This window comes from Eubalaena glacialis, chromosome 17, assembly GCF_028564815.1.
Source record: "Eubalaena glacialis isolate mEubGla1 chromosome 17, mEubGla1.1.hap2.+ XY, whole genome shotgun sequence".
Classification (NCBI taxonomy): domain Eukaryota; kingdom Metazoa; phylum Chordata; class Mammalia; order Artiodactyla; family Balaenidae; genus Eubalaena; species Eubalaena glacialis.
This window is the reverse complement of record NC_083732.1, coordinates 47,679,460-47,706,980: the sequence shown is the minus strand read 5'-3', so window position 1 is coordinate 47,706,980 and position 27,521 is coordinate 47,679,460. Positions and strand designations below refer to the sequence as shown.

At 37.5% G+C, this 27,521-nt stretch overlaps 1 protein-coding gene and 1 non-coding gene across 4 annotated transcripts; both read left to right on the top strand.

The window, feature by feature from the left end:
- The first annotated feature begins 2,210 nt into the window (after nucleotides 1-2,210).
- TRNAS-AGA (transfer RNA serine (anticodon AGA)) lies at nucleotides 2,211-2,292 on the top strand. Its single transcript has one exon. It is a non-coding gene; the product is annotated as a tRNA-Ser (tRNA).
- A 443-nt stretch (nucleotides 2,293-2,735) lies between these two features.
- Nucleotides 2,736-25,643, top strand: CFAP418 (cilia and flagella associated protein 418). Of its 3 annotated transcripts, none has more exons than XM_061171658.1 (6): nucleotides 2,736-2,938; nucleotides 7,621-7,708; nucleotides 11,395-11,459; nucleotides 11,994-12,059; nucleotides 19,726-19,821; nucleotides 23,533-25,643. In XM_061171658.1, exons 1-6 carry the CDS (start codon nucleotides 2,778-2,780, stop codon nucleotides 23,684-23,686), a joined length of 630 nt encoding a protein of 209 aa, XP_061027641.1. In that variant the 5' UTR covers nucleotides 2,736-2,777; the 3' UTR covers nucleotides 23,687-25,643. The 3 variants fall into 3 exon arrangements, with proteins under 3 accessions (XP_061027641.1, XP_061027640.1, XP_061027642.1); XM_061171657.1 differs by having other exon boundaries at nucleotides 19,708-19,821; XM_061171659.1 differs by lacking the exon at nucleotides 19,726-19,821.
- Nucleotides 25,644-27,521: the final 1,878 nt, after the last annotated feature.

The following is a 27,521-nucleotide window of genomic DNA, read 5'->3' as shown; positions in this document are numbered from 1 at the left end:
ATTGTCTACACATATTAACAATTATAGAGAGAATAAATAAGATTCTTCACTTCGGAAAACAAAAAGACCAAAGGAATATATAATATTTTTAAAAATTATCTTCTAATATGATTTGCACGAACGCAGACTCTTCCAAAGCCAAGTATACATTCATCATGTACATCCACCTCCATTGCTTAGAGGCCGCTGAAGTTCACCTGGTATCACTCCTGACATCTGGAGTTTTTTTTTTTTTTTTTCTGCCGCTGTGGCTTGTGGGATCTCAGTTACCCCACCAAGGACTAAACCTGGGCCACAGCAGTAAAGCTTGAAATCCTAACCACTAGGCCACCAGGGAACTCCCTGCAGATTTTTAATAGTATGCTATCATCTTCCCATTTATCATACAGCCATACACATATGTGATATGTGGCATTTCTCACTGCAGACACTGAACTTGACTTTTCTCACTCTAACGCAAACCGGAAAGACAACACAACTGAGGTCAGAAGACGCAATGAAGAGTTGAACAAGCTGTAAGTGAAATTCTCAAAACACCAAACCTCTGGATGATCTACACATGATATTCTATTAAAACCGGAGTGGGAGTGGAAGAAGGAAACAAGCTCCAATTTTTTCCAATATTCATGTAAACAAAACACACAACTAGAAACATTTCCTCTTTTATCTTTTCATAGTCCTTCATGCAAATCTTCTACATGCTAAAAGATTCTTTCAGCCACTGGTGGTATACCTCAGATTTCATCTTTTCTAGAGAAAAATCAAATTATTAATTTAAGCCTATTAAACTGTATGGCAACTATGCATAACTCCCCCAGAACCATATTGCAAGGGCAATTTCAGTATCAAGTGGCTTATTCCTGTCTTTTTTTGGAGGCCAGTTCCAAGTACCATCACCCAGCAAAGCAAGTTAGGGAAAAACAAAACAAAACTTTAAAATATTGAGTGGGAAGTCATACAATATGCTAGGATTCTGACAGCTAAAACAAAGCTTTTGTTTTAGTACAAAACAAAAGTATAACCAGGGCAGCCGGACAGGTAAGGGGAATGTTGCCTTGCTGGGAATATTCAAGGTTGGTCTGATGGTAAACATTAGTGATGTGCTGGTAAGTGCTTGACAACTAGCTCTAGTGAGAAAAGTATTTTGTAGCATGCGCAATTTCCCTGGCGCAAATACACCCAGGAAGCCTGATTCCAAGCTACCCAAGTGACATCACTAACAGGAAGTTAGGAAGAGAGTCACAATAACAACCCACTGTATAGTATTTCAGATACAATGGATGTAAATAACCTCAACAGCATAAATTATAGTAAAATGTAGGGAAATAACTAGACTGTAGTGAATTTTGAGAATTGCTTTTGTTTTTTAACATATTTAATTTAATTTTTTAATAATGATTGCATTTAACAGCTGGCTCCCAAAAGTCGAATATTTAAAGGTAGGCTCTACATTCGCTCCATCACACCACTTCATGTTGCTCTTCAGGGAAATTAAAGGTATTTTGAACAAACAGCAAACCAAATAAATGAAACTACTAATTCAACTCGATTAAACTAGCTCCGGAGTTTCCAAGACTGCCAACCTCTTTGCTATCCCACGTTAGAAATACTCAAAGTTCAGGTTTCGGTATGCACAGTATTTACAGTAGTACCATGAAATGACAATACCTTGCATTTTATCACGCATCACACTTTTCAAAGTAGTGTTTTTACGGCACTGTGGGACAGTGTGGCCCTGCATAGTGAATTTAAATCAGTGGGCAACAGCATTTTAGTGCCTAGTGGGTAAAAAGAGTCCTTGGGAGCTGTCTGTCCAAGAGAGAGGGGCAGGGGTGGAGCTGGGAGCCCGGCAAGGAAGCCCGGAGGCTGGCCGGTGGCCCCAAGGTTGCCGGTTCCCTCCTGGAAATGCACACCTCTGCAAGCAGGTGTACAGCAGCACCAGGCTTTCTTCCTTACCTCTTGTTGTCTGACGCTAACTTTAGCGATTTTACTAAAATTCAGTTTTTTCTGATGGGGAGTAAAAGGTTGGACGGGATATGCTCTAAGAGCCCTTCAAGAAGTTAAAATTATTAGAGCCGTAACATTCAAATATGCTCTTATCTGGCAGAGCAGCTTTGTAATGTTTTCCTCACGATCTAAACATACCTGTTACTGGAGTAGATACTTGTGTGCAGACTACATAGATTTCATTGCCAAAGTTAACACCAACAGTAGTCGTGGCCGAGTGGTTAAGGCGATGGACTAGAAATCCATTGGGGTCTCCCCGCGCAGGTTCGAATCCTGCCGACTACGACCAGCAAGTCTTTTGGTACAGATCCTTGTTTTCCTTTTGCAGGCTTCGCCGCAGATTATTTAAAGAATTTATGAACTGCTGGAATACAACTGGGACCCCAATGGGGCAAGATGAAGAGCGGATGAGGGAGCTAGGCAGTCGTGTGATTGTGGTTACAACTTGAGTCCAGAAGAGGGAGATGGGACAAAACACGCCTGACAATCTGGAAGAAAGAAAAGCAAAGCGGCGCGAGGTAGCGCAGGAAAGGACAGTTCCGACAGACCTCTCGCCCCGCGGGAAAGCCTGTGCCCCGGAGCCTCGCTACCCCACTGCACCCTTCCGCGCGAGCGCGTCAGCGCCCAGGCATCGCGAGCGCCTAGGATAGCCTCGGAACGGCTCGCGCATGCGCGGGGGCGACCAGCGCGCCCTGCGGCTCCTCGCGTTGCCCCTGGAAACCACACGGTGCTGTAGCTACCAGAGCAGGGGAAGGACATGACGATTCAAGATGGCGAAGGACCTGGACGAGCTCTTGGATGAGGTCGAGTCCAAGTTTTGCAGACCAGACCCACTGAGACTGGGTATGGTCGAACGGCCCAGAGGCGGAGGCGGTGGCGGCGGCATCCTCAGCAACGACCGGAACCGAGCCGAGGCAAAAGAGAATCTCAGGTTAACAGGCGGGAGGGGTGGGCTGTTACGGTGAAGCCTGCTTCAGGTCCTAAAGCCACCCCTCCGCCGCCGGACCCAAAGAAACGTACCCCCGCCCGCAACCTCCAGCTCCTCTCCCTGCTAGGGCCCAGACTCTCAATTCCCCACTTCCGGGGCCGCACACACTTCAACTCCCCGGCCTGGAGGATCCTAACATCTCTTTCCAAGGCCCGACTCCGCCCCCGAGCAAGCCCCAGAGGACTGGCCCCGCCGATGCCCCGCCTCTGAGAGCCCGCGGCTTCACTCGGGTTCCGATGGGGGAGTGGGGGTGCAGCTTAGGCTCTCTCTCTTGAGCCCCGAGGGGGTCACGGTGACCCGGGCCTCCGTTTGCGTGAGCGATTCTCTTCCGCTTTTGAGGTGCCCGCACAGAGAACCTCATCCTATTGCCTCTGGTCCTCTTGGGACCCCATTCCCAAGGCAGAACAATTCTTAGGCCAATTGTTGCAGAAAACGATTCCATTCTATTACATCATTAGTTGATATTTTTTTTTAAGCTCAGAGAATTGAATGAGATTAGATTTAAGATTAAAAGGTTTAATTATTGGTAACACTGTCTTTATTAATCCAGCCACCTTCCTTCTCCCCACGGCCCCAGCTAAGGGTCCCAGAGGATCTCAGGCATCCAAATTGAAATTTGGGGAATTTTATTAAGTCTTGGTTTTTGATCCAAAAAAAGTATCTTTCAAATTTGTCAGTCATTTTTCTTCTGTGTAATTATTCAATAATAGGACTTTCTTCTTTATCTCACTTCCCCCCTCAATTCCAAAAAACCGAAATTTTTGCCAGAATGAGTATTGTCCTTCAAAGTGATGGCTTGGGAGCCTCTGCAGTAACTCTTGCTTGAATTTCTTGGAGACGCTTGTGGAATTACACAGAGGCAGCTTTGGAACAACCCAAGAAAGTCAATCTTGTTCATTTATGGCTGCATCTGTGGGTTTTGTTTTGTTTTTGCGCACCTGTGTGTGATTTCCCAGAACCCGGCACCATTGCTACCCAATTTACTAGACTTACCTCTAATGACATTTGTTTATAAAAATTCACCCTCAGAAGATAAAAACATTGGAAAGAGTCTAAAATTTAGAAACAGAAGTTCTAAAAATTATTCGAGTACTTGGCAGCATTCTAAAAGAAAACTGTAGAGCCAACTAAAATGACTGCTTTGGGGACTTCCCTGGCGGTTCGGTGGTTAAGACTCCGAGCTCCTAATGCAGGGGGCATGGGTTCATCGCTAGTGGGGACTCGGCCAAAAAGATGACTGCTTTGAATGGGCTAATGCTCATTTGACTGTTTATGCAAATATCACTCTCACTAATTTGTATATTATTATCTTGAATGCTGGACATTCTTATGTACTCATTCCCAGCACATCTACCATTCCTATCCTACAACAATGTTACCTTGCAAGTTCTTTTGTTCTTTTTATTTATTCCTTTGGGGCATGGAGAAAATTTATCAAAGAGCCTTCCAGAGCCTACTCATCTTAGGAGAACTAGCACAGAGGGATAGAATGTCTTGGAGCAGGCTGCTGAAAATGGAAAGGGTTACTAAGGTGGACGGATCCTCTCCAAGCACAGGTCCTTTTGTACCCCTCTCCGTAGCCTGTTGTTATACTACTAAAATCCATCCATAATCCTTGTAGCATCCCATCCCACCTTACTACCTCAGATTTTTCAATAATACATTTATAGAAGCTGTAACAAACCAGTACTGTTGTCATTCATGTGTTGAATTCAAGTGTTGTCATTCACATCATTTGACAGTGTAGTTGTAAAGGTAAATTATGCAAAAAAACAGCAACAAAGACCCTAAACTTAATAACAAATGTAGTATATAATGTCAAATATTAAAATTTTGTCCTGAGCCAAAATTGATACCTAAAAGTTAGGAACTGATTTACATTATGAATTTATTAATAGGAGACTACCTGCCAATTGTGTAGTGATATAGCCTGTATCTCTTTTTCTTAAAAGAGTTAAAATACTGAAATTGTCCCTTAAAAACGATAGCTCTGCAGATAATAAATGACCATGCCACATCTGGATACCAGGAACTACTGCTAATATAAATGGTCAGAACATATACAACTTGATGAAGAGTTCAAAATGGTAAAGAGAAATATATGATCAGTTATTTTTTTAATAAAAAAGACTGATGTGAGTTGAACTGCAATAAGAATAAAGTGGTTAAGGATTATACAGATGGGAATATTTAGAGATAATATCATAACCTCATAGATGATAGCTGTAATAATAGCCAATACTTATTGAGTCCTTTTTATATGCCTTATATGTGTTATTTCATTTAATCTCCGCACCCCTACATAGTGAATACTATTATTATCCTCATTTCACTGACCAAGACCTAGAAAAATAGTTGCTTGCCCAAATTCATATTTCCAAGTCTACCGGGACATTGTACATCTAGATTTAAGCTTTTATGTATACCTTTCACATTTAATTGTGGGTTTCAAGTGTTTACCTTTATTTTATTTAGAATATATATTTTATTTTTGACAGAAACTATATCTAAATCAAGATTCAATATAGGAAGCAAAGTTAAGTAGGAAACCAATAAATGTTTATTAACCTTTGATTAAGATTATTGTATTACAGCATCAAAAGACAAAAAGTATACTGTCGTTTAAAATTTATATGCTTTCTCAATGAAATGATGGCATTTTTTTCCCATTTCTGTAGCAAAGCATAGGCAAGCGTAGGCATCATGAAATTGTGTGATCTAATAACAGACCAGAATCTTATGTAAGCTGATAGTTTGGATCCCTAACAGTACTGAGTAGACTGGTAAAGTTTGAATGCATCTGATTCTTGAAATTGTGAAATTGCATGAGAGAAGGGAACCCAGAGAGTACATCATGAAAACCAGAGGAGAGAATTTCTAGAGGACATCTTAGCAACCTGCTGTCACAAAAGAAATTGAAGGAATTGGTACACAAGTGTCAGGTGCTTCTGAAAGATTAAAGAGAATTGGAACTGAGAAAGGCCATTGAATATAGTGATTTGGGCAGTAGTGACTTTGAAAAAAAGAGTTTCACTATAGTTGAGGGATATAGAGGCCAGAGATGGAATATTACATCTGGAAGAAGTTTTAAACAGTTGTCTAGATTTCCTTTTTACATATAAAATGTCTGAAGTTCAGAGAGGTTAAATAATTTAAACTAGGTGGGTAGTTCTCAACAGGTGATGACTTTACCACTCAAGGGGCATTTGACAATGTCTTGACATTTTTGATTGTCACAACTGGGGAAGGGTGTGCTACTGGCATCTAGTGGGTAGAAGCAGGGATGCTGTAAAACATGCTACAGTGCACAATAGCCTGCGCCTCTCACTGTGACACACACACACATACACACACACACCCCAAAGAATTATCTGGTCCCAAATGTCAGTATTTCTAAGGTTAAGAAACCGTTATCCAGATCACCAGCTGATGCTAAATCCAATATACTTGTAAGGAAGTAGAAATAATGGATATAGACTACTCTTCAGTAGTGAGTAAAATAGGGTGGCAGCTTCAAGAGGGGTTTTGGAATGTTTCTTTGAAGAAGAAAGCATACTTAGCATACTTGGGAAGAAACCAGTATACAGTGGAAGATATTAAGGGTAAAAGTTAGAAAGGGAAAAACTGAAGAGGCAAAGCCTGGACATAGATGGAATCAGACATTCAGTGTTAGGCAGTAGCCTCTGTGTTTTCTTACATCAGGTTAATTATCTTACTCTAAGCAGTATCAAAGAAGGGCTATAATCCTGATGTTAACAATTTCGGAGCAAATATGTTTCTAGAAATAGAGAGTTAGTCTAAAAAACCTGTCTTTTAAAACAAATAATGATCCAATGAAGTTATAAAGTTATAATGATATACATCATCTGTAACGTTAACTCTAAAGAGAGTTAATCTCATTTAGTGTTAGGTGTCTAGACTGCCCCAGATTCAATTCCAAGCCTCTCCTCCCACTGTTTATATGACCTTGGTCGAGTTTTTGAATCTCTCAGTCCCTATATCTTATCTATGTAAAGTATTCAGTAAATGTTAGCTATTAAATAGGAGTTCCATGCAGTAACAGTTTGTCAGTAATCCTGTGATGGCTTTACCTGCAGAAGGTAAAGAGGTAGTTGAGATACTCTGTCAAGCAAATATCAATTTTTTGTGTGTATGTGTGTAATTGATCATTTGGTTATATAACCTTTGGCTCCTGTAGTAAAGAGATATGATTATTTGACTTACAATGGAACCCTTAGGGGAAAATTAGACATATTAAATTTATCTTTGTTTATAATTCTCAGGTTCTACTTATAATTGTACATATTTTGTATTCTTAAATAAATGGTTGATGTAATTTAGAAAAGTGCATACCCACCTTTCTCTTATGTATAACATACGGCTCTAAATGTTATATTTTAAGTATGTAAAAGTACACATGTGAATTTGTACCTGATGAACTACATCTTTTTTCTCAAGAAACCTAGGCTATGTCCATAGTAGGAAAAAAATAACATCACATTTCTCCTTCTGTTATCAACTCTAGTAATGGACTTTATTTAAACAAAACTCTTCTGATGCTGGCTGACTTTATCTGCACTTAAGCTTCAGCTGTTTTCTTGTTTGTTTGTTGTTTGTTTTTTCAGATCAACAGAAACATTTAAAAAAGAACATGATCTTGACAGTCTCATTAACGAAATATTTGAAGAGCCCAACTTTGACAAAAAACGCTTTGTAAGTCAAATGTTCTAAATGTACAGTAATTCTTCCATTATCTCAAGACATGTTTAGAATAGTCTGAAAACTTATAGAATACACAAGTATCTATAGTCCTTTGAATTCTGAGAAATACAATTATTTAAAGAAATTATTCCACTTAGATTTAAATAAGAAAAAAAAATTAGAAACTGTGTGTTTTGCTTTTTATTTCTCAGCAAGAATGAGAAATTAGAAAAGCTGTTGAACAAAAGTCAACTTGCAGATGAAGTTGGTTACTTGTATTTATTTGTGTACTCTAAGAATACTTTTCTAAAAGACCAAAATCAGCTTTCATTATAGGAGTGTGCTTAGCATCTCAAATGCTTTGCCATTGCTCTCATCCCATGAACTAATCAGTTAAGTTGGTAGTATTTTAATTTTTTAAATGCTTATATATCTATATCAACTTTATAAAAGCTCATAAAATAATATAACAGCCACCTATATATTTACTAGTCATACTGAACATATCTTAACATTTTGCCAGATTTGCTCCTCTGGATTTTTTTTTTTTTTTTTTTTGGCCACACCATGTGATTTGCGGGATTTTAGTTCCCTGACCGGGGATTGAACCCAGGCCACAGCAGTGAAAGCGCTGAGTCCCAACCACTGGATCGCCAGGGAGCTCCCTGGACTTTTATTAAAGAAATAAAAATTATAGTTTAAGAACTCTCCAAATCTTACGCTACTGTCTTCCTTCCCAAAGGTAACCATTAGCCTTTCCATCCATACTTTTATACTTTTATTACATATGTGTGTAACCATAAACAATTTTAACTAATGTATAGCAGTCCCTTACGTAACTCCACCACAGTTTATCTATCTACATCCCTGGTGATTAGACATTTTGATTATGCCAAGTTGTTGCTCTTACAAACAATGCTTCGTCAAATATCTTTGTATGTCTTTTTTTTTAACCCATGTATAGGAGTTTCTCTAGGATATATAAACCTAGGAGGTCACAAGGTGTGCTCATCTTCGACTTTTCTACCCATTGCCAAAATGTTTTCCAAAGTGACTGTCTTATTTGTATTCTTCTCACCAGCAGCGATGAGAATGTATATACTTTCATTTTTACCAGTTTGGTGGGCACAGAATATATTTGTTAGATTTATAGATTTATTTATATACATATATATATATATATATATATATATATATATATATATATATTTGTTAGAAAGAGACCAAATGGAAGTCTAAATTACAAGGACCACAAGGAAAAAAATCAAAGAGATAAATATAATACCAAAGAGGGTTGGTTGGTTTGTTTTTAAGGTAGGGAAGATTAAAGCAAGACAGTGGACCTAAAATAACTAGGCAATGATTGTGTTAAGATTATGGATATGGGCCACTTCTTTTTTTGTCAGACTAAAAATCAAGTGACTGGTATAGATCTTAAGCTTTGTATTTCTCTATGCCAGAGGGGAGAGGAGTGGGAGAGATGAGTGAAATACATGAGGGATGTACAAACTTCCAGTTACAAAATACATGAGTCACAGAGATGAAATGTACAGCATGAGGAATATAGTCAATAATACTGTAACAGCTCTGTATGGTGACAGATAGTGACTAGACTTTTTGTGGTGATTATTTTGTAATGTATAGAAATACCAAATCAGTATGTTGTACACCTGAAACTAACATAGTGTTGTAGTTCAATTATACTTCAATTAAAAAAAAAAGAATAAAAATAAAACCAAGTTTAAAAAATCTTAATTTCTCTAAATTTAACATTTTCAGTTCATCTGTGGTAAATTAATAAGCTGGTGGCCTAGTTGAATAACATGTCAACACAATAGCAATGGTGTTGAATACTCTGCGAACAGAATGCATCATAAATGCTGAATAGCAATACTAATTTAATTAGTGGTAGGAAAAAAACTACCTGATGTTATTCATTGATCATCTGAGCAATTCATTATTTTTTTTTTTTTAATTTATTTATTTTTGGCTGTGTTGGGTCTTCGTTTCTGTGTGAGGGCTTTCTCTAGTTGCGGCAAGCGGGGGCCACTCTTCATCGCCGTGCGCGGGCCTCTCACTGTCGTGGCCTCTCTTGTTGCGGAGCACAGGCTCCAGACGCGCAGGCTCAGTAGTTGTGGCTCACGGGCCCAGTTGCTCCGCGGCATGTGGGATCTTCCCAGACCAGGGCTCGAACCCGTGTCCCCTGCATTGGCAGGCAGATTCTCAACCACTGCGCCACCAGGGAAGCCCGAGCAATTCATTATTTATTAAGCACTACAGGGTATGTATCTGTATGTGAGGCACTGTCTCTTCAGTTCAAGGCATTTCAGAAAGAGAAGGATATACTTCTCTAAAGAAGTATTAGAGAAGATACACTAATTTGAAACAAAAATAGCTCTTATAATCATGAAGAAATAAGCTTTTATGCACTTCTTCTGTAGGCTCCCTTTTTGAAGTTAGTTATTATATCCAGTTTTCCAGCCTGCAGGGGAGAAAGCAACCCAAGTAAACTTCTGGAGGAAAGCAGATCAATGTAAAACACTGATTGGATGAGGAAAAGAAGTGTCTGTGAATTGCCAGTCCATGCCCACCTTGTCCTTGGAGGCCAGGTCATGCTCTTGAGAGTATTGCTTCCTCCCCCATTGCTCACCCATTCTATTGTGTTTCTTTTTTTTTTTAATTGAAGTATAGCTGATTTACAATATTATATCAGTTGCAGGTTGTCTTGTTCGTTAACCACTCTCAGACTCCCACAAGAAAGCCCAGAAACAACAGTAGATGTCCCAGTGTGCCAGCTTTGAGTTGTAAACACAAGCCTGGATGGCACATGGAGCATGCTCCCAAAGACAAAAAGAGACTTAGGCACATTATTACTTTTCAGCTATGCACCAAAAATGTTTCCAGTTCTGTTTAACATCAGTTTTATTCAACAAATAAAAGAGTTAAGAGAAATAGTAAAGTATTTTTGCCTCCATTAAATTTCCTCACCTACTAGGTAAAATGATGGCATGTCTCTGCATAGTTTAAATTGCCTTTTCTCCATCCTACTTCCTTTCCTTGACGGTGGTCCTAGTATGTGGTCGGCTATGTTGTTTGGTACCTTATACCAGTTAACACTTAATAAATGCTTGCTAATGATGATGTTATGTAACCATATAGGAACTACTGTATGGTTGTGACTAGGTAGCTGTACATTTTCCTTGAACATCTAATGGTTGATACCATTCCATTTGATCAAAATTAATATTCCTGAAGTTACCCAGGAGTTTGGTTAGTTTATTTTTAGTTCAGGTGAGTACCATTCACAGCCTTTAAAATGAGTCTGAGGTTTTTTTACTCCTCAGTTGAATTTTTCCAGGATGAAGTTTTAAATAGCAGCTCCTTCATATTAAATCATTGAACTCTAGTATTAACTGAAGAGTTATAAAGTGACTCTAAATCTTAGCATGCTAATAATGGCAGTATATCAATTTTCTAGACTAAACGTTAGCATAGTAATTCGTAAATTCCTCAGGGAGGTCTACTTCCCTTTTGCCTTTAAAGGGTTTTGATCATTGTTTTCATTTCAGAAACTTTAAAATCATAGGAAATTTTAAGCCATTTTTTAAATATTCTTGTTATAAAATAAAGAATATTAGTTTTCATGTTACAATTCTCTAAGTTACCCTTGGCCTTTTATTGTTTTGTTTTTGTAACAGAAATTAAAATCTAAATCTTCAGGTAACACATCTGTCAGAGCTTCCTTTCAAGGCCTTGGTAAGAGGTAAGTTGGGATTGCTTTGGTGAATTATACACACTGGTGAGCGTGGTCTAGTAGATTTTGTTACCATTTAACAACATTGAGCAACAAAGCACTGGTCGGCTTTCAGGAGACAGACCAATAGCAACATTTTCAGTGTTCTTATGGTCTGTGACTCCTTAGTGTAAAGGAACTTGAATGGGAGGTTATTGCTATTGTAAATAATTTTCTGCTGCGTTTAAAAAAAAAAAAAAGTATGAATGGTTTCTCAAAATTAATGTTCTGTTATATTCTTCAGTGTTTACTTTGTCCCTTACATTATTTGGCAAACACATTTTTCTGTGACTCATTTTAACTCCTTGAGTGTTCCTGAATATATAGGTTTTATCCAATAACACACTGACCCTGGAATAAATACCTCTTCCTTGAAATAGTTGGCTTGCTCAGGAAAATATACAATTTGATTACAAGAATATAGAGTCAATGAGGCCAAATTAACTTCTCATGTTTCTTTTATGTTTTAATTTTATTTTTCTCCCATCTGTTGAACATGTCCAGCTGCAGCCCAGTATACCTTGGTGGAAGCGCTGTTCCATGTGGGATTGGGACAAATACTTCACAGAGGTAAGATGTCAGAAATATGTTATACTTTCTTAATTAGGTTTTTCCAAATTGATACCCTGTTAAAACATAGATCTTATCATCTTGGCATGAGTCTGTTTCATAATAAAAGGTATATTTTGTTAGCCAGTCTAAGAACACCTTACTGAAATGTTTATTATTCTTGGGTGATAGCTGTTAAAAGCTATGGTGTTGGGTATGTGTTGTTCATTGTGTTGACACCCTTCTTTAAGATCCACTTGAAGTGCCTGGATCACTTCCATCCCAGCTTGGTTTCCACAAGACACCAGGAGTTGAGCTTCTGCCTTGCCATTTTTCCTTCCAGGCAGTGGAAACCAGTGAGTAGGACAGGTGAACTATATGATGTGTCACCCACACTGCCTTGACCAGTCAGCATGAGAAGCTGTGGGTCTGTAGTACCCAAGGAGTTCTTAAGCACAGTCTCTTGATTTTACGTATTTCAAAAGCAGAAACCCTCCTTTTGTTGTCTCTTCCCCAACCCTCCCTTCACCCAGTATCTCACTCAGTACCTCTTTCAGGGCAATCTTATGGTCATGATGCTACCTACCCCAAGCCCCTATCAGCCTCAGACTCCTAGCCTATTCCATTGTCATTGTGGGGAAACAGATTGATTTTCAGCAAATTTTTTTTTGTTGACGTATAGTTGATTTACAATGTTGTGTTAATTTCTACTGTACAGCAAAGTGATTCAGTTACACATATATATACATTCTTTTTCATATTCTTTTCTATTATGGTTTATCACAGGATATTGAATATAGTTCCATATGCTATACAGTAGGACCTTATTGTTTATCCATTTTATATATGACAGTTTGTGTCTGCTAATCCCAAACTCCCAAGCCATCCCTCCCCCACCCCCCTCCCCCTTGGCAACCACAAGTCTGTTCTCTATGTCTGAGTCTATTTCTGTTTCGTAGATAAGTTCATTTGTGTTGTATTTTAGATTCCACATATAAGTGATATCATATGGTATTTGTTTTTCTCTTTCTGACTTACTTCACTTGGTATGATAATCTCTAGGCCCATCCATGTTGCTGAAAATGGCATTATTTCATTCTTTATTATGGCTGAGTAGTATTCCATTGTATGTATGTACCACATCTTCTTTATCCATTCATCTGTTGATGGACATTTAGGTTGTTTCCATGTCTTGTCTATTGTAAGTAGTTCAGCAAATCATTTTACTGTCCTGTTAAGTTTGGTTCTATTTTTATAGAGGCCTACTTAACTAGATTATTATATTTTGTCTAGTTATTTCTAAAGCACTTTTTCATTTTCTGATAATTTTTTAAGAAATAAAAGACTGAGCTATATGATTGCATTCTGATCACGTTTCAGGAGAGATAACCATTATATTGAATAATGGAAGTGGGATCCAAAAGGACATTGTTGGAGGGTTGTGGTAGAGCTGGCCTAGATCCTAGGAGGCCTGGAAAAAAAGGGTTATAGGACCAGAGGGAAACTGGGAATCTGGGGAAGCCTGGACCAGGAACACCAGGCAGCAGACAGGCTATAGCAGCCCACAGGGGTGATGCCTGCTGTGAGGGCTGTAAATAAAGAGTTGATAGCACCTGAATCGTCGTGCATTGAGGACTGTCTATTCAAAGCATTAGAGACACAAAATGCCCTTAGAGAAGAATACAGTGTGGTTGCTTATCGATCCTGACTTACTGTGTCTACCCGGTTGGATTTGTCTCGGTCATTGCCAGACCACTCTGCCTCAAATCCAGGCTTCCCTCAAGTCATCCTTGAGCTATACGGCAAACGTTTCCTAGTTACCATCCACTTCCATCTTCTGTAGTCTCACCCACATAGAGCATTGAAGAAAATATACCTAACATAACATTTTGAGCACCTCTCCCCTGTTCAGAAGGAAAATGAGAGCTGCCATCTGTCTCATATTAACTCTAAACTCATTTAGTTTGCTTTACCAAATTGTTGTCCTTGTTCTTCCTCTTCTCTTTTTAGTTCTTTCACCTCCAGTTAAAGCCTGGGCTAGATACTCTACTTCCACTAGAACACTTGTTATCCTTCTACTTTCCACTTACATTTTTCTGCCTCTGAGTATCTTTACACTTACTCCCTGTCTAGAATGACACTCTTTTCTAATGCATGTCCCCACTGTCTTATACCTGCTTAATTCACTTACTGTAGACTCATTTTGTCATTCTGTTTGAACTTCCTTTTCCTTTTCTTTTTTTAAATATTCATTGAATGTCCTCTATGTCCTAGGTACTAGATACCAAAAAAGATAAAACACTGGCCAGTAGAGAAACTGATAAAGAAACAAATGATTATACCCAGGGCATGAAGAAAAAGGGCTCTGATGACAGAATACCTAAGTTCAGATATTCACTCTGCCTCTTACGAGCTGTGAAGCCTTGAGAAGGGATATAATCTTACAAAACCTCAGTTTCCTCACCCATAAAAACTTTAGTTTTTATGGGTGAGGAAACTGAGTTATTGTAAGGATTAAATGAAATAATACATTAAAATTGCACCCATGTTGCAAGTCAGCTAGCTACTGTAGGTACACTAGTTTGCAGTTATTTGTGGGTCTTTCTCATCTGTTTGTGCTGCCTTCTCATTGTGTTACACCTCAGCTGCAAGAATCCTATATTCTACTACTTTTCCATTTTATCTCAGGAAATATCTCTATGTGTTCTGGTTTACTTCCAAGAGTAAATATTTTATTAAGATTTTCTTTTATGTAGTATATTTTTACATTTACTTTGATTTAGTCTAGCAGAGAAGAATCTCGTTCCAGATGGAATTTCAATGTATGTCTATTATATAACATTGATCCATGAGAATGCCACAATCTTTCGACCCCATTCCTACCTTTTGCACAGTGACAAGAAGTGAAAACACATACAATTTGCATATATATGCACAGGTAAATGTTTATATTCACAGATCTTTTCTTCTTCACCCATCACAACGATACTAATCATTGACCACCTTCTTCATGACATAGATCAGCGCACACAGAAAGATAAGCACATACATATTCACGTACATGTAAAATATTATATGTGTGAAGTACTTTATACTGTCCAGAGCACTTTTTTGTAAATATATGTGTATTGGTTCACCTGCTTCACAGGGAAAAACCAAGATGCAGATAGAGCAAGAATTTTTAACCCCATTTTATAAATGAGGAAATTGAGGCACTGATGTCAAATTCATTAAACACGTATTAATTCATCATGTCCTTGCTAAGTCCTAGGTTTTGAGTGAATACATTGTGGTGAACAAATAAATAGACACTTCCCTGCCCTCAATGAGCTTTCAGTCTAGATGAGGAAAGAGACTTTAATTCCACAAATAACTATTTAATTTCCACATAATATGTAATGTGAAGGGTAAGTACGGAATACCATAAGCATAGATAATTGGCATCCTAACTAATATGAAGTGTTAGGGAATGCTTTCCTAAGCAAATAACATTTAATCAGACTATGATATGATAAATAAGTAGGAATTAAGTAAAAACAGGGGAACGTTGGAGCCAGAGGACCCACCGTGTTAGACGATCCCTGAGCTGGAAGGAGCCAGGGGTGTGGGAGGAACAGAGAGCAGCCAGGTGAGCTGGAGTGTAGTGAGTGGGGGAAAGAATGGCTCCTGGTGGGGCTGGAGAGAGGTAGTCAGGGGACGTTTGGTTTGGGGTCACCTGGAGGATTTTAGAAAAATATGTCTTATAGCAGTGGAAGCCATTGGGTTGTTTGGGGGTTTGTTTTAAGCAGATAGGGGTGACATAGTCATATGTGTGTTTCTAAAGAAAGAAATTTTGGTTCCAGAATGGAAAATGGATTGGAAGTTGGAGGAACAAGATAGGAGAGAACACAGGGAGACCAGTCAACAGGCAGTAGGTACCGGTGGTCCAGGAAAGAGACAGTGATGGCAGCTGTGACCTAAGTGGTGGCAGTGGCTGTAGGGAAAAAGGGTCACCCTTGAGATATTTAGAACATAGAATTGACAGAATTCAGTGATTAAATGGCTGTTGGAGGCAAGAGAGAAAGTTGTCAAGAATGACTCCCAAGCCCTGTGCCTTGCCCAAGGCAAGGACTCAGACGTGTAACTTGATGCCTAGTCCATTACGCCTTCTAGTATACCAATTTGTAGAAGCTTGTATAATTTATGAAAGAGGGAAGCCGCTTTTGCTATTGCAGCTGTTGTTTTCCAGCTGCCCAAACAGCAAGACTCCCCAGTCCGCTGTGTAGATCTGACAGGATTTGACTGAGAACCAGAGTCTGTGCAGAAGACTATATTGGGCTATATTTGGGACATTCCCACCACTAACATCTTTAAAATAGTAAAGATTTTACTTACTAGCCTGATAAAAGGACAAAGCTGTTGGTGACACTTCCATGTTTGTATTTACTCACATTTTAGAGGAAAGACCTGACAATTTATCTTTCATTGGAACCATGACTTTATGTTAGATATTCTTTTATATATAGTTATAAAAGAAAAATATATTTAAGCCCTGAAAATAAGCACTGATTTATATGCCTAGGGCATAAAGGAAATCGAGTCTGTTCTGCCTATTTTTCATGTGTTATGTTTGTTTGATTTTTGGATAAAGCTCTGGTTTGAGAATAATCTCGAATGATTTTAGAGTGTAAAGATTTGAATCTTTTACCCACTTGGTGTAAAGGAGAAAGAGCAGTAGCAAAGCGTGGTGGCATTAATAAGATACAGATAAAACCAAGGTGTTATTTTCAAGCCAAATTGAATTTTACTCTCCTCATTATTTTTTAAACTACTTGCAAGCCTGGATTATTCCATAGACTGGTATAATAATGGTCTAATAGAGTGAATCGTAGCAGCAGAATGATTTCTTAGCTGCAAGTTAGTTTTATTTTTCTCAAAGGACAGTGTTTGTAGGAAAATGTGTTAGTGTGAATAGATTTGAATAAACTACTAAATTTTAAATTAAAAAGCTGTATGTTACATTATGGTTGAAATTTTACACATACAAAATGTCAGGAAATTCTAAATTATAGTTCCCACAACAGCAGTAATTCAGCCAAATTGCACATATGTATTAAGGCATTAAAGTTAACACTCTGTGCAATCATGTAATAAATACATATGCATAAGAAAGCAAGTTACAGCATCTTTGGGAACCATCATTTTGCATTTCCTGACTTGTACATTCAAAATCCAAGTTCAAATGTGTACAAATGTAATTGTGTTGAATTTCCATATGTACAAATTCAACTTCATAAATTGCTAAAAGTTTAAAAGGAAATATGGAATTGTTTATGAAACTTAAGATTTTAAGTGTTTAATTATTGTTGTGATTAATGTTTTTAGAAATATAAAGCATTTATTCTCAAAGAAACTTTCAGGCCAAAATATATTTGCAATTTTGAAGTTAAGTTATCTGAATTTTAGAGGGAAATAAGTGAAAAAAAATATAGTGATGGATTTTATTTTATTTTTTAATTGCAGAAGTATTATATGCTTTTTGAAAAAAATTAAAAGTCAAAATGTATAAGGAGAAGGATAGTACTCTCCTTCCTTCCTCTCCATTCCCACCCCTCCTGAGTCAACCAGTGATAGCTGCATGGTATATTACCTTCCACATTTTTCTCCATGTTCTTACAAACTTATTATAAACACCTATACAGGAAAATTTGGGGGGTCGTTTTTATAAAAACAGGATCATGTTATATATGTTATTGTGTACCTTGCCTTGTGCACCTCTGTGTCAGTAGTTAAATCTAATTAACTCTTATCAACTGCCTAATATTCCATAGTATAAATGTTATTCAGTCTTTTCCCTCTTTGATAGCTATCCAGGTGGTATCCTGTTTTTTGCCACTTCAACAGCACTGCAGTAGGAATTATTCTTGAGATACACGCCTATACTCTGGTGCTTTTATTTATATGTAATATATTCCCCAAAATGGGATTGCTAGTGCAGCAGCTAGGTATAATTTTAATCTTAAAATAATGCCAAGATTTTTCCCAAAAGGTTATAGCAGTTCACATACCCACCAGAAATGTCTGAGAGTGCTAATTTTTGCTCACTTAATTGGTTTAAATATATATTTCATGGTTGCTTGAAATTTTAATTCTTTATGTAGTATTTTAACTTTTTAATAAATGCTGTATGCCAGGCACTGTCATGAGCACTTTATCAATATTAATTTGGTTAGCTCCTCATAATTCTTTTATGAGGTGTGCATTATTATCCCCATTTTACAGATAGGGAAACTGAGTCACAGAGAAGTTAAGTTACTCGACTATAGTTACACAGCTAGGGAATCAGCATTTGAACGTAGGCAATCTTGTCTGCACTCTTTAACTACTAATCTATGGTACCTATGTTAGTGACATAGAGTATATTTTTAGGTTTTTTTTCTTTGTTGTCATTTGTAAGCACTCTTTATCAGTATAAGTATTTGACTATGTGTTGAAAATGTTTTCTTTCACTCTATTATTGGTCTTTTCACTTAGTTTTTGGTATCTTAAAAGCTCTTGTTATTTCCTTTTAATTTTTAGATGATCAAATGTATCTATATTGATTCTAGTTTTAAAATACTTCAAACAATGGAGAATCTTTAAATCACAATTATTATACAAGTCAAATGGTTTACAGCAGCAATTCATAATTCTTACCATATATTATCATTTTACTCCTGAAGTTACTATGTACTATATGAATTTTGAGATTTGCTTGGCATTTCGGTTCCTCAGGTTGTCACTGAGTACCTGTTATGTGCTGAGCATCGTTCTAGCAGTTCTACCCTCTCTCATCAGCAGCATTTTTCCCTTCACTGCATCTTTGCCATCAGTATACAAACCTGCTGTTTTTCCTTCTTAAATATAACCTTCTCTTAACCCCACTTCCTTTACCAACTACCACTCCACTTAAAGAAACTGCTTAGATACACCTTACCAGTGAAGCCTATGCAGACTATTGTATTTAAAATTATAACACACTTCCTCCCAGTACTTCCAATTTTATCGACTCTACTTTTTATTTCACTTAAAGCACTTTTTACCTTCTAACATGCTACATAATTTATGAGTATTGCTTATTTCTTCTCGAATTAGAATCTAAGCTGTTTGAGGACAGAATCTCACCAGCACATAGTAGGCTTTCAGTAAATATTTTTTAAGTGAGTGAATGAATACATTAATGCCAAGTAGTGGGGAAACAGAAACAAATAAGATATTGTCCCAGCACACATAAGATATTGTCCCAGCATTTCAATACAATGTGGCAAATTCTGTGATAGAGGCATCCTGAAATTTTCATTAGGAAGGGAAACACGTAAAGAAGGTAGCTTAAGTGAAGATCTCCCTCAGACAAATTTGAAAACCATTGAACTAAAAGATCTACACATCCATTTTTTTTTCTTTTATATATGTAAATATACATGTGTGCATATATGTATCAGTATGCAAGATCTTAGTAAAATAGGTGGGTTTGTGCAGAAATGTAACCTGAAAGTTCAAATAGGTAATCAGACCAATAGTATAAAAATTTATAATCAGATTCATCTTTACTTTTCTGTTGTTTACTCAGTAATCTGTAATATGTGGTATAGTCTATGAATAAATCAGCATATTTTCATATTTTAACTTACCAGTAATTTCTAATGTACAGTGCTTTTTCTCTGAACAGAGCATGTGACCATCTGCGTTGTATAGCCTGTGATTTCTGGGTAGTAAGCTACGATGACTATGGGTGGGACAAATCATGTGATTATCTGTTTTTCAGGTATGTTTCTAAAGAACTTTACTCTGTGAAAAATGTACTTAATGTACAACTCTATATTTCTTATTGTGCAGTAATGCCTCTTGGTGGCCTTGGCCAGATTGTGTGGCCTCCACCTCTTTGATATTTCTCGCATCATCTCCTCCTTTCCATCTGTCTGCTGTCAGCCTAGTTAAGGACATGTTACTTCTGGACAGGAGTTCAGAAGTAGCCTCCTCACTGATTTTCCTGTGTACAGTCTCTTCTTCCAGACCACCCTTCACTTGCTGAGAATTAAAGCATAACTCTGAGTATGCCGTCCTCTTGCCCAAAACCCTTCTGCTTACAGAATAATGTCCAAATTCCTTAGCATGGCATTCAGGACCTTCCATAATCCAGTCCCCATCTATCTATCACCCAGCTTTGTTTGTCTTTCCACAATATACTTTTCACCTTTGCAAGATTTTAGCTACATCAAAACAATGCTCCCATTCCCTATGACTTAGTATAAACTCTCCACCTCTTGGGCTACCTTCCCACCATTTTATCTACCTAAACCCTACCTGTCCCTCAAGGTATGGTTCATTGCTCATCTTCTATGATTCCTTTACCACTCTCTCAACTTGGAAGTAAACTCATCCTCTCCCGTGTGTCCACAGCACGTTGCACCTGTTGTAGCACTTACTGTAATAAAAGACTGAAAATATCTTACGTTGGTATATGTCTGCCTCCCTCCTTGTGCTTGGGATAGTGTCTTACTCATATTTTTGTAATTTGTACACCCTTAAATACTCAGTGAATACCTAATGTTTTTAAGTTATAAAAATGTATTTGAACTATACATTCACATTTTCAAATAAAAATTAAGGGCTAAAAATTAGTAAAGTACATATATCATGCATTTTTGATCCCCCAAACCTGTGCCTAAGCAAAGACTATATTTTCAGATACAAGTCATCAGAATTATTGCAGCACTCTTCAGTAGCATAAAGAAAACTGAGAGGCTTTCTTCACACCTCTCTGGCATCCATTCTCATGTAAATCTCTAGGAGTCTCCTCTAGTGTTAATGTAAGAGTTTTTAAACTTTTCACATCAAGAACTGTTCTGAAAATCTGAATCCTCTCAACATACCCACAGAAAAATTCAAATATGCAAATACATAGAAAAATTACAATTTGAGAGATTTCATAGTACCCAACCCAAATAAAGCCTAGTGCGGTCCCAAAATCCCAGGTCAAGAGCCCGTACTCTTTGGGGCTCTGAAGCTCAGATAAGAAATGTAGACTGGGGCTTCCCTGGTGGCGCAGTGGTTGAGAATCTGCCTGCCAATGCAGGGGACACGGGTTCGAGCCCTGGTCTGGGAAGATCCCACATGCCGCGGAGCAACTGGGCCCGTGAGCCACAACTACTGAGCCTGCGCGTCTGGAGCCTGTGCTCCGCAACAAGAGAGGCCGCGATAGTGAGAGGCCCGCGCACCGCGATGAAGAGTGGCCCCCGCTTGCCGCAACTAGAGAAAACCCTCGCACAGAAACGAAGACCCAACACAGCCAAAAATAAATAATAAATAAATTTTAAAAAAAGAAATGTAGACTGTAAAGTGGTAGATGAAACCATGAAACTGGATGATATTACCCAGAAAGGTGACTTGGAAGCCTGTCAGTGAATGCAGAGTTAAGGGATCATTTAGTTAAGATAGGAGATGCTGGGACTTCCCTGGTCCAGTGGTTCCCTTAACCGCTGGTCCAGTGGTTAAGAATCAGTCTTGCAATGCAGGGGACGCCGGTTCGATCTCTGGTCAGGGAACTAAGATCTCACATGCCGCAGGGCAACTAAGCCCACGTGCTGCAACTAGAGAGCCCGCATGCCGCAACTACAGAGCCCACACGCTCTGGGGCCCATGTGCCACAACAAGAGAGAAGCCCGCTCACCACAACGAAGAGCCTGCATGCCACAGTGAAACATCCCACGTGCTGCAGCTAAGACCTGACACAGCCAAAAATAAATAAATAAATATTAAAAAAAAAAAAAGATAGGAGATGCTTTGACGTTTATATTGTGGGGGGGTGGGGAAGACAAGAGAAGGGAAGGTTATGTGAATAACAAGGTCCTGGAGGCTTTGGGGTCTGATGGAAAAGTGGGCCTTGGATAGGAAGAGGCCACCTCTGTGCCTGGGTGGAAAGAGTTCATATACTGATGTGTTCAAGGGGAAAGCTAGGAAATGGAGGCCTTTTCACATCTCACTGCCTGATTTTGTGAATGAAGATGTGATCTGCTTGAAAGTAGAGGGGAGATGAAACACTTGAGGGCAATAAGTATATCCTAGCTTTGACAAGTTCTAGAATTTTCAAAAAGAAGTATAAGCTATACTTGACCATCCTGCCATAATAGCTAAATAAAATGCTCTTATTTTTCTATTAAAATGTGTTTGCTTTATGGGAAATAATGAAATTTTCTTTCTCAGCTTTTGAAATATGCACTACTTGAAATGTATTAATTATTGATAGTTCCTTGGCTTTCATGATTCCTATTCCTGAAATCTCTAAGTATTCAATCAAGTATCACATGTTAAGTTTGTCAAAATATATTGCAGATTGAATAAAGGACAGTCCTTCATTTAGCCATTTAGTTTTCATTAAACACATTTAGTTTTGTTCGGCTTTTTTCTTTGCAGTAAAACTTATTCATTCAGTTCTTCCCCTATCTCACTGTAACCTTAGCTAAGTTGTTCAGCTGGTCAAAGTCTCAGTTTCCTGAAGTCAGACAGTTGGCCTGGAAAATCTCTTAGGTTTTGTTAGGGTCTAACCTCAATTGTGCCTGAATTTTGTGCAGTACTGAATGTGGTGCCCATTGGCCACCAGAGGGCACTTTGTTTCCTGCTTTCTGTTGCAGTGACATCAACAAGTAACAGTTAACAGTGTATTTCTTTTTTTAAAAATACTTATACTGTATTTCATCATTTCACTATGTATTTTTTCATCATTTCACTTTGAATTTTTTCATTTTCTTTTGTCATGGAATATTTACATAAATTCAGTAGATGGATTATGAAAATCATAATTGATTTTCTATTATTAAATTTAACTTCTGCAGTCTTTTTTATAATAGCATCAAGTCAGATGGTTATCGTTTCTCATGTGCGCATAGATTTAATTATGTTAAAATTACTGACATTTATTTCAGGATAGGCATTTGTTTTGTTTCTGGTAGTATATGTAAATAAGCAGATCATTGAAACAAATGAGATATAATATGAATTCAACACATAGAAATAACAAGCACTTTTTCTCTATTAATGAAAAATTTCTATAGTTAACCCATCAGAAGCCTGTTATCTTTATGCCTCTTATATGCCCTCCATTTGCCACATTGCAGGCTTTTAAAATATGGCACAGGTGAGTATTTGAGGTAGGAGATGAACCACCATCTTTTCCACTCTATTCTTATATCGTGTAGTCTCTGATAAGACAGATCAATAATTCTTCAGCTCTTTAGGTCACTGTGTTCTACAACAGCCTTAATAAACAGACCTAGAGGATTGCCATTTAAAAACATTGAAATCCTCAGAAAGAGAACACCAAAGTGTATCTTCTGTTTTTCATGTGAGAACAGCAGGTAGTTTAGTGTTTGGATGTTGTGAAGATAGGAAAATAAAGCAGTTAGAATTTCTTTTTTTTTTTAAGTCATTAAGCACTGAACAAAGCTACTATGCTAAAGCCTTTTTGTTTTACTAATAGGAACAATATGCCAGAATTCCACAAATTAAAAACAAAGTTGGTAAAGAAGAAAGGAACACGGGCATATGCCTGCCAGTGCAGCTGGAGAACTGTTGGAGAACTGACTGACGTTCAGACGGATCATCACCTTCGCTGGGTTTGCGGTAAACACTAGGAATGCAGACTTTCCACATTCAGACAAATGCATCCATGAGAACAGTCTCTATTAATTGTCACGATATTTAGGTAAAGGTACATAGTATCATGCCCTTTGGAAAAGACAGGAAGTTTCATTTAATGGCTGTACAAATTTTCAAAGACCAAATGGACTTGGGAAGATAATGTGCTTTAACATTTTGGAATTATTCCTTTTTGATATATGGACATTTCACTTAGTAAGTAAGGTAACAAGTTATCCAAATACTTCTTTGCTAGCCTGTCCCCTGTTAAATAGAAATTGAATTGTGGAGTTTCATACAAATATATAGCCATTCAGTAGCAACTGCAGTACTACTGACTGCTAATATACTTAGCATAAACATTCCTCGTTATAGCAGTTAAAGGGGATAAAGCTGGCCCTGCAGAGAGGTCACTGAGGGGTGTACACGTCACCTCTTCCAGTCAGATCTGTTGTTAGCAAAGATCATAATTTAGACATGTCAGAAACCATGTGATCAGTGGCTAATTGAAGGGTTTTCGGGAGTCTGGGTGTATTGTAGGTGAAAACACTGCCTGTATCTGATCTAACTTCACCAATTCAAAGCAATACTATGCACAGTAGTAAGTATATATTACCAGTTTTAGCTTATTTCTCCTCCTTTTGTTCATTTAGATATCAGCAGTTTAGTTTGCTCTTTTAGCAAGTATTCATTTCTATATTAAAGTGGGTTTTTTTGATGCACCCAAAAGTACAAGGAAAAATCCTAATACAGACAGGTCATTTTTGGATTTTCCAAGTACCTTCTTGCCTTTAATGCCCTAAAACTCCATTAAGTAAAGAGAACAGCAAGTGAGATATTTTCTCAGGCAGCCTGTTGATTTTTCTGGTAGGATCAGGTTGACATGCTGTTTATTGGTGAGTACATGAAAAAAGAAAGCATAGCTGAACCAACAGGTAACCTGTTGGGCTCCTTCTTAATATGACTAAGACTTGAGGAGCCCTACAATAGCAACACATTCAGAAAATTGGCTACCTCAAAATTACCAGCTCACAGTCCCATCAAGAGATTCCAATTTGCCAGAAGCTCTTTACCGCATGTGTCTAATACATTGTTCAAATGCGTGACACAAGGCTTGCTGAAAGGGAGGAACTGAAGCAAAGTTATGATCTGCGTAGTCTTATACTGAATCTGTTCCAGCCATTTTACTCAAACAAAGAAAAATCTGGTGGTCATTAAACTCCTTCTCCTAACCGTGACACATTTGCATATGTGTATCAGTTGCTCCAGTAAGTCTAGTATTCCAACAGGATAAATCTCATTGTGGCAGATGCTCACATTTTTGTATTAAGAATATGTTTACCAATCTTATCTTTCAATAAAAATTTTTTACCCCCTAAAATTTTATCTCAGTGTAATTGTACCGGAAACATAGTGGGGGACTTCCCTGGTAGCGCAGTGGTTAAGAATCCACCTGCCAATGCAGGGGGACATGGGTTTGAGCCCTGGTCCAGGAAGATCCCACATGCCACGGAGCAACTAAGCCTGTGTCCCACAACTACTGAGCCTGCGTTCTAGACCCCGCGAGCCACAACTACTGAAGCCCGCATGCCTAGAACCTGTGCTCTACAACGAGAAGCCACCACAATGAGAAGCCTGCACACCTCAATGAAGAGTAGCCCCTGCTTGCCGCAACTAGAAAAAGCCCACGTGCAGCAACGAAGACCCAATGCAGCCAAATAAATAAATAAATACATACATACTTTTTTTAAAAAAAATTGATCCTTTTAAAGAAAAATAAAGGAAACGGGGATTTGGATTGAAGTCACTTATTTCAAAAAATAGCAGAGCAACAAGATCCACACATTCAGAACCTCATGGAATTTGACGCATTTAATCATAATGGTGATTTTTTTTTTAATTTAAATGAGCAAATTTACTAAATTATGGATTTGAAATTTTTTTCCTCTTTTATTATTTCATCATAACTATTCTATAACTTAGATATGTTGCCCATGTTTGGCATTCCATAACATAATAATTATAATAATTAGTTCCCTAATGTCAGAAATGTATAAATGAGTTTACATTTTTGTTGGCAATTTATAAGCTTTTTAATATTGTATAATTTTTAATTGAAAATGTAGAAAGAATATTGTGTTTATGTACAAATGGATAGATTATTACCAGTTGTAATTTAAGCCAAAATGCAGCTATTTTAGTATCAATGTAGAAGAACAGTATAGTTCCTAATCAACTATAATTTTTAAGTGCAAAATCTGTAAAACTTTCAAGATGTCTTGCATATTTGTTTTCAATATTCATAATAATTTTCTACCTTTAATGAGTATTTATTTTTTTATCAAGCCAGGTAGCTACTTTATTTGAACTGCATTGTACTCTCAGACCCTTATCTTGCCTAGAAATGAATAAATAATAAGTAGCTTTACTCTGTATTTAGGTGTATTTTTTTGTTTTATAATAAAATATTTATTTGGGGATTAATTTGATATAATTTTGATAATTTCCTTTAAAATGTTAACAAAATGTTTTCAACCTCCAGTGGAACAAAGAATTTATTTATTTGCATTGGGGAAGAGAAGCATGCCGTAAGTTTTAGTGTGTGTATAAGCGTGTATGTGTGTACATGCATGTGTAAGAGAGTGTAGTAGCTAAAAGAACAGGTCCAAGTGCAGGAAGGAGCCATGTTGATATGGTGGTGTACATCCAGACCTGTATGATGATGTCAGTACACTTAACACTCTTCTTTTCTTGGGCCAAAGGAGATGGCATCAAACTATGATTTTTAATTGTTTTCCCTCCTTTTCTTACTCATCTGATATTTTTAAATGTGGTCGGAAAAAGGTCTTGAATCCAGTAAGTATTGTGATGAAGCTCAACAGTAACTCAAATGTTGATTTTTTTTTTCAGTTGTTAGGTTTTAACAACATTTCTATCAGCTGATACCAGCTAGTAATCAGCTTTACATATTGTTTAAGGTAATTCTGGAAGGAAAGAAAAAATTCAAAATATACAATCTCTTTAGAGATTTTACATTGTATCACATTTATTTGGGTTTGTGACACCAAAATGTGCCCTATTTAAAAATATTGCATGGAATATATAGATATACATATGGTTGATAATTAAATTTGTTTTCAGACTTTCCCCAAAGATAATGGGTGACAATATGAAGTGTTACAAAATCAGAGTTGAAAGTCATGTCCTGTGGAAAGTTACTAAACTTTTGGGGCTTCATTTGCCTCATCTATATGAGTGGTGATACCTCTTTTGTAAGCTTGTTGTAAGGACTAAATCATATAACGTGAAAATAATATAACAGTATAGTTTTTAGTTCAGAATAAGTGCTTAATAAATTCTCTCATTCTTCTTTCTAAAAGTAATACTATCTAAATTAATTGGTGCAGCATGTTTCTTATAGGAAAGCATTTCACCACATGTTTGTTTATTCATTCCCTAGATATTCCATATGAGAAAGGTAGCTCTGCTGTCACTTTTATTTTATAACTAGTAAATGTAAACATGTCTAGCTTTATTTTTATATAAGTTGAAATAACTTTCAAAAACAAAAAACAAAACACCTGCTCACCCTAGCCTCTTCTTCCTGTCTGGTTTAAACCTAGTTGATCTTCATGAAGGCCTTCCAGGCTTTTCACAGTATCTTTTTGGCTTCTTCTGCCTCTTCTTCCCTCCTCTTCCAACTAGACCTACAGCCCACCCACTGTTCCTTAGATATACTTCACATTTTACTGTCTTAATGTTCCTGCCCTCCCTCATCTTATTCTATCAAAATCTGACTCATTTTTTCAAAGCCTGTGTCTTGTACACTAG